This window comes from Lactuca virosa, chromosome 5 (genome assembly GCF_052849685.1).
Source record: "Lactuca virosa cultivar CGN04683 chromosome 5, Lactuca_virosa_CGN04683_v6, whole genome shotgun sequence".
Classification (NCBI taxonomy): Eukaryota; Viridiplantae; Streptophyta; class Magnoliopsida; order Asterales; family Asteraceae; genus Lactuca; species Lactuca virosa.
In genome coordinates, this window is record NC_136430.1 from 398719235 (window position 1) to 398731711 (window position 12477).

General features: G+C 32.9%; 2 protein-coding genes across 2 annotated transcripts; both read left to right on the top strand.

Moving 5' to 3' along the window:
* The first annotated feature begins 1083 nt into the window (after nucleotides 1-1083).
* LOC145110949 (putative receptor protein kinase ZmPK1) lies at nucleotides 1084-3719 on the top strand. Its single transcript, XM_079047260.1, has one exon. It carries the CDS (start codon nucleotides 1115-1117, stop codon nucleotides 3494-3496), a length of 2382 nt encoding a protein of 793 aa, XP_078903386.1. The 5' UTR covers nucleotides 1084-1114; the 3' UTR covers nucleotides 3497-3719.
* Nucleotides 3720-9082: 5363 nt separating this feature from the next.
* On the top strand, nucleotides 9083-11296 carry EMB1025 (Pentatricopeptide repeat (PPR) superfamily protein). Its single transcript, XM_079048293.1, has one exon. It carries the CDS (start codon nucleotides 9240-9242, stop codon nucleotides 11178-11180), a length of 1941 nt encoding a protein of 646 aa, XP_078904419.1. The 5' UTR covers nucleotides 9083-9239; the 3' UTR covers nucleotides 11181-11296.
* Nucleotides 11297-12477: the final 1181 nt, after the last annotated feature.

The following is a 12477-nucleotide window of genomic DNA, read 5'->3' on the forward strand; positions in this document are numbered from 1 at the left end:
GGGTTGTTGATGTTTATGTATAATGCGATCTCGACTGCTTGGTTGCATAAGTCTTGTGGTTTGGCTTAGGTCTTGTATTATGAACATCGTAACTTCTTCATACGATATCAGATTTTAAGGATCTTTATCCACATTTTCATTTTTTGAGTCTACTACAACTTTCATTAAGATTACTCCCGTTAAAATGTAATATATTTTTACTAACGATTTTATAAAAAAACATACATACATGCATTCATAAAAAACGTATGGACAGAGGAAGACGCAGTAATACATAGTAGGTGTTGCCGATACATGGAAAATAGGTATAAACGTAAAAAATAAAGCGAAAAATTTTACACTGCAAATAGAAAAAACAGGTGTTGTCGGTGCAACACCGGGACCATACTAAATCCGCCACCGCGTATGGATATAAAAATCGTAAGTAAAAATATATTATTTTTTAATGAGAGTAATCTAAATGAAAGATGTAGTAGACTAAAATGCGAACGCATGAATATAAATATCATTAAAATCCGAGATCATATGAAGAAGATATGACGTTCAGAACACATGACCTAAGCAACCAAGTAGTCGAGATCACGATGGATATAAGCATCAAAAGCTCCATACACCTCATACTGAATGTCTCACGTAAGATTTCGTGAGAAAAAAACTAAAAAATCATTCATAAGTACTGAATGAGTACAAAAAAATGACTTATTTTCCAAAAAAAAAAAAAAAACTAAATGTGTACAAAAATATTAAGGACTAAATGTGTAAAAAATGATAAATATATTAACCTATTAAGTCATTTTTACCGGGTAACCTGGAGTAGCCGGTCATAAGGACTGAATGTATACAGTTTAACAAGTTGAAGGGGTAATGTGAACGAAAAAAAAACTCAGTGAACAAATGTGTACAAATCAAAAAATATATTACCCTATTAAGTCATTATCCCTGTAAACAAATATGTAAAAGTGTTATTCTAATAGTTGAAAATTGAAATCATGTCTAAAGTCATTATTTGCGTCAACAAAATATTTTATTTTATTTATAGTATAAAAACCCAATATCTTTTTGAAAATTTATCAAGTTAGAACATTTGCTTCTACTTATTCTAACAGCTGAAATCATGGCTGTACCTTTTCATTTTCATGTTCTTGTTCTTGTTCTTACAATATCAACGCTTTCCCAGATACCAATATCATCATCATCATCATCTTCTTGCACTTCTTTTTTAACTCGAGGATCATCTCTATCTGTTGATAACGACGATGACATTTTAGTTTCACCCGACGGAATTTTCACCGCCGGTTTCCATCAAGTCGGAGAGAATGCTTATGGCTTTGCTGTCTGGTTCTCGGAGCAACCCGCATCCCGGAGTCGTACAGTGGTCTGGATGGCTAACCGAGATGCACCCGTAAACGGAAAACACTCGACGCTGTTCATATCGGAAGATGGGAATCTTGTTTTGACAGATGCTGGTGATAATAGAAACGTCATTTGGTCAACACAGACGAAGTCAACATCTTCTTTAGTGCAACTGCAACTCCATAACACAGGTAACCTTGTGCTCCATGGAGGAGAAGAAAACCCTCTTTGGCAAAGCTTTGATCATCCCACAGATACCCTTCTTCCAAATCAACTCTTCACTAAGAAAACCCAACTTGTTTCTTCAAGAAGTTTCACTAATTACTCTTCAGGCTTCTATAAGCTCTTTTTTGATAACGATAGCATTCTTCGACTTCTTTATGATGGCGTAGAAACAACTACTGTTTTCTGGCCTCATCCGAGTTTAAGAACTTGGGAAGTTGGGAGATTCCAGTATATGGATATTCGAAGAGCAAGCCTTGACTCCGATGGTGAATTCAACTCATCTGATGGTTTTAGTTTCAGATCTTCTGATTTTGGAATGAGAACGCAAAGAATTATGAAGATCGACATAGATGGTAACTTAAGAGTTTACAGCTTCGATGAAAGAAGATTGAGATGGGAAGTTCAATGGCAAGCTCTTTCTCACCCTTGCCAGATTCATGGTGCCTGTGGTCCAAACAGTCTCTGTTCTTATTCTCCAGATTTCGGAAGAACATGCGCTTGTTTACGCGGATACAAGAAGCTGGATTCTCAAGATTGGAGTTATGGGTGCGAACCTGAATTCCAGCTATGCACGCAAGATGGGTGTGATTTCATTGAGCTTCGTCATGTAGAATTCTATGGCTATGATATTCGATTGATCATCAACTGTACTCTTGATGCTTGCAAGAAGGATTGCTTAAAGGATGACACTTGCAGGGGGTTTCAGCTTGGATGGAGGAATGACATCCCCTATTGCTTCATAAAAACTTCTTTGCATAATGGGTACCAAATGGGAGTCGATGCTTTGATGTATATCAAACTACCGAAGAGATTAGTATCATCTTTTACTCAGAAAACCATCATCCAATCAAGCTTCATTTGTCCAGACGCTGTGCTCTCCCCCATCATGAGGACTTACAAGACAAAACATGATATGAATTCGAAGTTGCTTGAATTCGTGCTAGTGTTCGGATGCATGTTAGGGTTCATTGAGATCGTTTGTGTAGTGATGTTCTTGTATTGTAGCAGTAAACACTTATCCGCAACAGAGAAAACTTATTTTCCAGCTGCTACAGAGTTTCGGAAATTCACATACAACGAATTGAAGAAGGCATCACGCAATTTCAGTGAGGAGATTGGGAGAGGTGGAGCTTCAATCGTGTATAAAGGGAGGTTAGCAGACAACAGGATCGCAGCAATTAAAAGGCTCACGAACACTAATCGCCAAGGAGAAGCTGAGTTTCAAGCTGAAATAAGCACGATTGGGAGACTGAATCACATGAATTTGATACAGACATGGGGTTATTGTGCTGAAGGAAAGCATAGGCTTGTGGTATATGAGTATATGGAGAAAGGATCATTGGCTGAAAATTTAAGCTCTGGTCATAAACTTGATTGGGCGACTAGGTTTGATATAGCGACAGGTATTGCAAAAGGGTTAGCTTACTTACATGAAGAATGCTTGGAATGGGTTCTACATTGTGATGTAAAACCCCATAACATATTGTTGGATGCGAATTACAACCCTAAAGTCGCAGATTTTGGTCTTTCCAGATTGTTGGACAGAAGAAGTGGTATCAGCGAATGGAACTTCTCCATGATGCGAGGGACTCGAGGTTATATGGCTCCTGAATGGGTTTTAAACCTTCCGATTACCTCAAAAGTTGATGTGTTTAGCTATGGGGTGGTGATATTGGAGATGATAACAGGAAGAAGTCCAAAAAGCATGAATGAAAATGACGAGATTAAGCGTGCCCTAATTGATAGGGTGAGAGATAAGATTCAAGGGTTTGATGAGATTGTGGATCCTTGGATAAGGGACCAATTTAATGAGACTGTGATGGAGAATCTTGTTAAAATTGCATTACAGTGTGTTGAGGAAGACAGAGAGGCAAGACCCTCAATGAGACAGGTAGTTGATATGCTTCTCCATGTCTGACTTTCAAGTGTAGATTGATGGAGTTCTTCACACTTTGAAGTTTGAAATGTGAGAGATTTTTGTAGCTTTTTACTGTAAATAATGGGTTTTCGAATCTTGTTGGAAGATAGCAAAAACGATTTTCGTTTTAGAAGTTATAATTGAAAATTGAAATAATTAACATTATGTATGTCACTCTTATATTATCTTTATATATATTAAAACATATATATTAAAACAGAAACCTGATTACATTATCTTCGACAATCATGTCTATTGATTGATTTTTCTTTATAGTTTTCCATCCTTTGATCAATTTGATGATGTCATTCTCAAAATGTTAATATAATTTTTTAAATCCTTTTAGAATATTGATTAAGGAAATAATTATTTTTTCGGATTCCGACATTTATGATTAAACTGTTAGTTAAGGAAATAATATTTTTAAATCATTCAAAATCGTTGACCCTTATAAAGTTCAAAACCATCATTTAATCAAATCTCATTAAATAATTCATCTATTTTTTACAATTATTTGAATTTAATATAAAATCACGCCTCCTGTTTCCAGTTATCTCTTGAAAATCGTTAATCAGCTCTCATTCCTTATTATCTTCACCAATATCATTTAATTCCAATCTTTGGAATACTAAATAATAGATAAATATATTGTCTACAATTTAAAGTAGATTTTAAACGATTTTGTTTCTCATTGTCCGCGTTTTGAAAATTATAAATAATTCTCACATTTCTCATTTTCTCCTTCACATGCATGTTCTTATATCAATGCACTACATAAATTGAACAAAACAATACATCAACCTTAACATCAGTTTTATTACGAATCTTCAAGGTATGTCCTTCTCTGTGTGTGCTTTTTTAACATATGTGTGTGTGAGTGTGTGTTGTGTTTCCCTTTGTTGGTACCTCTTATATGTGTTAACTAATTATTTGTAACTATTCTCAAAGAAACCTGCATAAAAAGATTTACAAGTTCATAAGAATATGAACAACTTCGTTTTCTCTATATAAAGCAAAGTGTCGAATTTCTGCATCTGCACACATTTATATTGACTCTTATAGATAGGGTCAGACCCAATATAAGTAAAATATAGAAAATCATAGGTACATGAATATATTCAGATTTTTATAAACATTTAGAATTCGTATAATCATTTGTTTTGTTATGAGATCCATCTATGAATTTTCTAATCTTTCAAACCTGATATAAATCAAGCAAAAATAGCTAATCCGCATCATGCAAATTCAAATTAACATGTGTATGTGTTGTGTTTCTCTTTGTTGGTACCTCTTATATGTGTTAACTAACTATTTTTAAATGTTCTCGATGAATCCGTTCATTGCCAACTGCATAAATTAAAATATATATTGTTAACAACATGGGTTACTCACTTTGATACTTTTGCATGCAAACTTATTATTCACTTTGATACTTTTGCATGCAAACTTAACAACCAAAGTGTGAGGTCTTTTCTTTTACTTTGAATAATTATTCTTTCTGTTTCTCTTCTAATTTCAATAATGGAATATTGGAATTTATTGTTTTACACGGTGTCTTGACAGCAATAGAATCTCACGGCCATAAAAATTGTATTTTATCTTCTTATCAAATAGTAGTAAAATAGTTATTAAGAAAACAACTTAACTAAGATTTTATTTAAATAATATCTATTTTTTCTTAGTCTGATAGTTATCTCTAATAGTTTTGTATTTCTCTTTACAGAAGGTGAAATGACACACAACAGTGGCAATACATAGTATTGTTTATAATTTTTTTTTCATTTTTTTATTTATAGCAAAGTACTTTGCTATTTGCGTATACGTCTTTATAAAACAAAAAAGTTTTATTTTTTGGTTTGTGCGAGATTCGGTCTTAAAGTAATTATTTTTGTTAAACTGAAATAGCAAAATGTTTTAATCTAAAATTATAAAAATATGATTAGAGGCCTTTTTAGCTATTTGGCAACGTTTAGGTTTAAAAATACAAAACATATTGAGGTACACTTTAGTAATTTGACAAAGTTTCAATCTAAACTTGCATATTATGTTTTGAAAATATTATGCTGAAAAGTTTATGCTTGAGAAATTGAATTTGAAAATATCATAACAATGTATATATTAGTTTTAACTAACAATTATGATAAAACATCTATCTTTTTAAATTAATAGTTTTTTGCGAAACATTGATTAGTTAATACGATTAATTATTACGATTAGTTATTACAATTAGTTATAATAAAGATGAAATTACGTTTAATATATGTTGGTTAATTTAATATTTTATTAACATTTAAAAAAGATGAACGAATGATTTAACTTTTATTTTGTAGATACTATTTAATTATATTTCGAGAGATTTGTTAAGATTCTAATTAAATACGATATAAATTTTTTATTTTAATGAAAATATTGTAAAAACCTTATTAATTTTGGTATGATGTTATTAGATGTATATTATATTATAACTTTAATTAGTTTTAACAAAATAATTTTAACAAAATAGAAATTAACTATCTTTGGAATTGATACTAATTATGAAAATGTCATTTTTATATATTAGAGATGATTATGATTTTTTTAATTATGATGTCATAAGAATCGATTAATTTTGGTATGATTTTAAAATATTTTGGTATGATCTTATTACACTTTTAGATTGATTTAATAGTAAATAATATATAATCTATTTATGCATCATTTGAAATTAAGTATAGAAACGATTTTGTTGACAGTTATAATATATGGGTAATAATTTCGAAAATTGTCTTTAAATTTCTTCTGTATATATATTGTATGTGACTTCCTTAACGATTACTTTTATTCACTGTAAACATCAAGGCTCTCTAACATCGGAATCAGGATACCGAGAAATACACAAGGTTAGTGATTCCATTCTTTTTATGTATACAATATCAATTTTTTTACTTGACACACATTGAAAGACGACTATTACCTCTTGTTTTGCTTATTAATTGTTAATTCGACTTATCAGATCACTTCAATTCATCAAATCAATAATGTAGTACACTTCGGGCAATAAAAGTAATGATGTACAAGATCACCCATCCATCGTATGTGGTTTACATTTTATTGTCTAACAATGACATTTTGCGATTCGATGTATATTCAGAATAATATTTAGTGATATATGCACCTTCTATTATTAATGATTTCAACTCGTGTGCATGATGCTTATCAAGTTTGATGGAAAATTGAGATATTTTTTCTATAGGTACATATCGTTTGTAGGGTATTTGGGTTTTCATTCAGAATCGATGGGTTAAAATAAATGTTAGTAATTACAATGCCGATGCACATGAATGGTAGGATTATCGAAACAATCTCCTTAATTTTTTTTAAAGGAAATACGATTGAAGTACTTTCATGATATTAATTTTTCATGTTACTTTATATTATTTTTTTATTGTGCCGGCTTTTTATAACTTTATATGAATTTTTTTTATGCGTTCCCCACGTTTAACGCGGGTCATAATCTAGTTCTTTTTAGTAGTAGTATCTCTTTTTCTATTTTTGTTAAATTTGATGTCAAAGAAAGATGATTCCAGTTATATGCAAAACTATTTATTCCAATTTTATAATTTTCAAAGAAACCAAAATCATCAACATAGATGATAACTTACAAGTTACAACACATTTCCAAGTTAAAACCAAGATTTTTTTTAACAAAAAAACAATTACTTTTTTATCGGATAATTACAAATTAAAACAAGATCACTTTGAGAGACAAATATAAATCCAAGGCATGATTTTGGTTAAATATTAATAAACCCTAATAAAAGTTATACTTTTCTCCCGATATTTTGTTTGTCCTTTTCCTCATTTCGCACAACCCATGTATTTTTATAAAGAGAAAATTATCATTATTAATGAAAGAGATATAAAAACCGATGCTTCGATTTGATGTTAAAAATCAAGTTGTTTCGATCATTAACAAGACATAAACCATCTAAAAAAACTTGATCGGAATTATATTTCTTGTATATGTAAATTACAATTCTGCATTTTTTTATTAAATATAAGTTTAAGTGTTATTTGATATTTTTTTATTGGGTTTAGTAAGAGATTGAGTCCAATTTAATCAGATTCTAAAAGTATTTGATAATACTATTAAAATCCCCCGATTCTATCTTATAATCTCTGATATGCATCTTATTTGGTTTGATAAGAGGTTGTATCAAATTCAATTAGATTTTAACTAAATCAAAACCTATCAAACAAACAAAATTTTATGATGTCTCAATATTTATAACACTATATTTTATATCAAAATTACAAATTTTAATAAAACATGTCATATAAGTATTTATAACTTTTTAAAACAAGAAAAATTAAATATATTTCTATTTTTATTTCTATTCATATGAAATAGTATATGTGAAATGGTATGTTTTAAATAGGGATGAACATATGGACCGGAGAACCGGCCGGAACCGGTCCCGAAACCGAAACCGGTACTGAAACCGGAACCCGATGGAACCGGTCGGGTCAGGACCGATACTATAATTTCGTCAATTTTTGGAACCGGGACCCGGTAAGAACCGATCGTTGGAACCGGCCCAAAACCGGGAACCGGACCGGATAACTCACTCAAATTTTGTAAGTTGCATAACTCACTCAATTTATCTTTTTTTTTACCTGAATCTTTTTCCTACATGTAGATTATGATTTGTAGTTAAGTTTAGACTATAAAAACGCTTGATTTTGTTACAAATTGAATGACTTACAAGCCCCGCAAGGAAGGGTGTCAAATCAGAATTTTTTTTATGTTTCAGCAATTAAATGTAATCTGACTTTGTTGTTTAAATATGCATAACTCACTCAATTTAACTTGTTTTGACCTGAATTTTTTTCCTACATGTAGATTAGGATTTGTAGTTAAGTTTAGACTATAAAAACGTTTGATTTGGTTAAAAATTGAATGAGTTACAAGCCTCGCAAGAAAAGGTGTCAAATCAGAATTTTTTTTATGTTTCAGCAATTAAATGTAATCTGACTTTGTTGTTCAAATGTGCATAACTCACTCACTTGAACTTGTTTTGACCTGAATCTTTTTCCTACATGTATATTAGGATTTGTAGTTAAGTTTAGACTATACAAACGCTTGATTTTGTTAAAAATTGAATGAGTTACAAGCCCCGCAAGGAAGGGTGTCAAATCAAAAAAAATTTACGTTACAACAATTAAACGTAATCTGACTTTGTTGTTCAAATGTGTATAACTCACTCAATTTTAGTTTTTTTTACCTGAATCTTTTTCCTACACGTAGTTTAGGTTTTGTAGTTAAGTTTACACTATAAAAACGCTTGATTTGGTTAAAATTGAATGAGTTACAAGCCCCGCAACAAAGCGTTTCAAATCAAACCGGTTCCAAAATCAAAAACCAGGCAAAAACCGGACCCGGAACCGAAACCAGTAGAACCGCCGGGCCGGTTCGGTTCTTGATTTTGGCCGAAGCCGGTTCCTGGGTCGGGTCCGGGTCGGTCCGTTTGCTCATGCCTAGTTTTAAACGTGAGGAAGATAATATTTAATTTCTCTTAAATCAATCCCTTTCTATAAGCTCGGATCATAGGCCCATACCTTGTTGCTTCTCGTTTCCCCGTTTCATACGCTGGTTCGTTTGTACCTCTGATCATAATCAATCAGGCGTTGAATCAAATTTCGTTTCGCACGAAGATGCTCAGTATTTCGTGCACAATTATTCAAAATCCCAGCTGATAAAGGCATGCCCAGCAGCGTTACTATCGTTACTTTAATCAGGAAACGACTGAGTTCAAAAGGGTTCTCCCAAATTCGATACTTTTCAGTTATCAACTCAAGAAAAGCACCCGAAAGCGAGCAGGAGTCAGCGATTGAACCACCAATTCATGAAGACATTTTCAAATCCGGTCAGAAATTGGGTTCCTTTAGAGTGGGTGATTCCACATTTTACACCCTCATTGAAAACTTCGCAAAAACAGGAGACTTCATATCGTTGGACAAGGTTTTTAGCCAAATGAAGCGTGAAAGAAGAGTGTTTATAGAGAAGAATTTTATATTAGTATTCAAAGCTTACGGGAAAGCAAAAAAAGCGATGAAAGCCATAGACTTGTTTGATAAAATGTGGGTCGAGTACCAATGCAGACCAAGTGTTCGATCATTTAACTCAGTGATTAATGTAGTCATACAAGAGGGTTTGTTCAATAAGGCTCTAGAGTTTTATTCTTCCATTGTTCTTCACGAGAAACGGGTTTCACCAAACGTGCTAACATACAATCTAATCCTTAAAGTATTATGTAGATTAGACCTCATTGATAGAGCTATCCAGACCTTCAGGGAGATGCCACTTAAAAAATGCACCCCAGATGTGTTTACATATTGCACTTTAATGGATGGATTATGCAAAGAAGATAGAATCAACGAAGCTGTGTGTCTCTTGGATGAAATGCAAGTCGAAGGTTGCTTCCCAAATGCTGCAACCTTCAATGTCTTGATTAATGGTTTGTGCAAGAAAGGTGACTTATCACGTGCTTCTAAGGTTGTAGATAACATGTTTCTCAAAGGGTGTGTCCCAAATGAAGTAACCTACAACACCCTTATACATGGTCTCTGCTTAAAGGGTAAATTAGACAAAGCTGTTACTCTTTTGGACAGAATGGTTAAGGCTAAATGTGTCCCTAATGATATTACATGCTCTACAATCATCAATGGGTTAGTGAAGCAAGGAAGAGCTAGTGATGCTGCATCTATGTCAATCTCTCTTGAAGAAAGAGGACTTCCTGCAAATCATTATGTTTATTCAACACTTATAAGTGGTTTATTCAAAGAGGGAAAACCCGAAAAGGCGATGAATTTATGGAAACAGATGATAAATAAAGGGTGCAAACCAAATACTGTGGTTTACAGTACTCTGATAGATGGTTTATGTAGAGAAATGAAACCAGATGAAGCTATGGATGTTCTTGAGGAAATGAAAAAAATAGGTTGTGAGGCGAATGCATTCATATACAGCTCCTTGATGAAGGGTTTTTTCAAAAAAGGTGACACTGATAAAGCTCTTGAGATTTGGAAAGAGGCTGAAAGTCAAGATTGTGGTCAAAATGAAGTTTGTTGTAGTGTAATCATTCATGGACTATGTAACAATGGGAAGGTGAAAGAAGCTACAACATTTTGGGAGAATATGTTGTCAAAAGGGTATAAACCTGATGTTGTTCTTTACACTTCTCTGATTCATGGACTATGTAACAATAAGTGTCTTGAAGAAAGTTTGAAACTTTTTAATGAGATGATTTGTGAAGGGTCTGGGATTCAACCAGATGTAGTGACTTACAACATTCTTTTTGATTGTTTGTGTAAGAATGGTTTTGTTTCACGTGCTATTGATTTGCTAAATTGTATGATTGATCAAGGGTGTGATCCGGATTTGGTTACTTGTAACATATTCTTGAAAATGTTAAAAGATGGGATGGATAATGTTGAAGATGGGAGTGAGTTTCTTGAAGAACTTGTGGTTAGGCTTCATAAGAAAAAGAGGGTTGTGGGGGCCACGAAGATTATTGAAGTGATGATTGGAAAATATTTTTTGCCAAAAGAATCGACATGGGAAATTGTTATTCAAGATGTTTGTAAACCGAAGAGGATTCGAGCTGCTATTGATAGATGTTGGAATGATCTTTATGTTCAATGACAGAAGTGATTAGTATTTTTTTTTTTTGCTCTGTTTCATCATTCATTGTTGTAAAATATGCAATACAAACCATTTTACATCAATAATGAACACTGTTAGTGAGTTTTGGGTTTTGATTTTTTGATGTTTTTGAGGTCTCTTTATTTCTTAGTTTTCTGTTTTTCTGAGTAATACGATTCTACACGTTTCAAATCTTCAACTTGGAGTTTGAATGTTCGATGTAGAACTTGGGGAGCTAACACTAGAATCAGTGTGAATTTCACCTTCAACACTGTGGTTTTCGATAATGACAAATTTTTGTAAGTTTGTTTCTTTATTAATCTTGATTTGTTGTTGGAAAATGATAAACCCAAATGCAAAGAAACAATAATTATTTGGGGTGTAATAATCGGTGTTGAGTTTTGTGTCAATTGAGTATGCGGAAATACTAGTTGAGATTAATGATCCACATTGGCGGTTCCGGACCGGTCTCAGGTTGGTCTCGAAACAGTTTGATTTTTTTGGGACCGATCCGGTGTCCATCAGTGGTGGAACATAGAACAGGCGAGGAGTGGTCCAGTCATTAACTCTATAAAAAATATCAAAAACCCAATCATTAACTCAAATCTTTTTATTTTATTTTATTTTATTTTATTTTTTTATGAAAGAGTCATTAACTCAAATCTTAAAAACATGAAAAACCCTAAACGTTATCCCCACCTGTAACGTCACAAAAATTATAAGGTAAAAATTTCATTTTTAATTCAACCATAAACACTATTTAATCAATTCAATAATTCCAAAGTATATATCAGAGTAAAAATAGTTATCAGAGTACAATTCCAAAATCATAAAGTGCGGAAATATAGGTGGATGCGCTGCGATCAAGCCGGATCCTTCCCTCTCGAACCGGAAGTACCTGAAAACATTTTAAACATAAACCGTAAGCATAAAGCTTAATGAGCTCCCCAAAATACTGCATACCATATATAAGAAAGTGAATGTTATGGGCCAAATCATAGTCTTACAATCATTTCCTGTCATGGACCAAATCATGGTCTTTCCTAGCAATGCCGAGGGCCAAATCCCGGTCTTACATACAAGTGTCAAGGGCCAGATCATGGTCTTTCATACAATTGCCAGGGGCCAGATCATGGTCTTTCATGCAAGTATCACACAGACAACTAGCATTCTACATAACAAAGTAATGGGCCGACATTGGTGCCTTCGACCCATGGATATAGTGAGGAGATTCACCTCAGTCCGCTAACAAACCAGCTAATGTTGGGGCTACTGGACCGGAGAATCCCCGCGCTAA

Coding starts and splice junctions, on each gene's coding strand:
- EMB1025 (XM_079048293.1), top strand. CDS start 9,240: ATGCCCAGCAGCGTTACTATCGTTACTTTAATCAGGAAACGACTGAGT.
- LOC145110949 (XM_079047260.1), top strand. CDS start 1,115: ATGGCTGTACCTTTTCATTTTCATGTTCTTGTTCTTGTTCTTACAATA.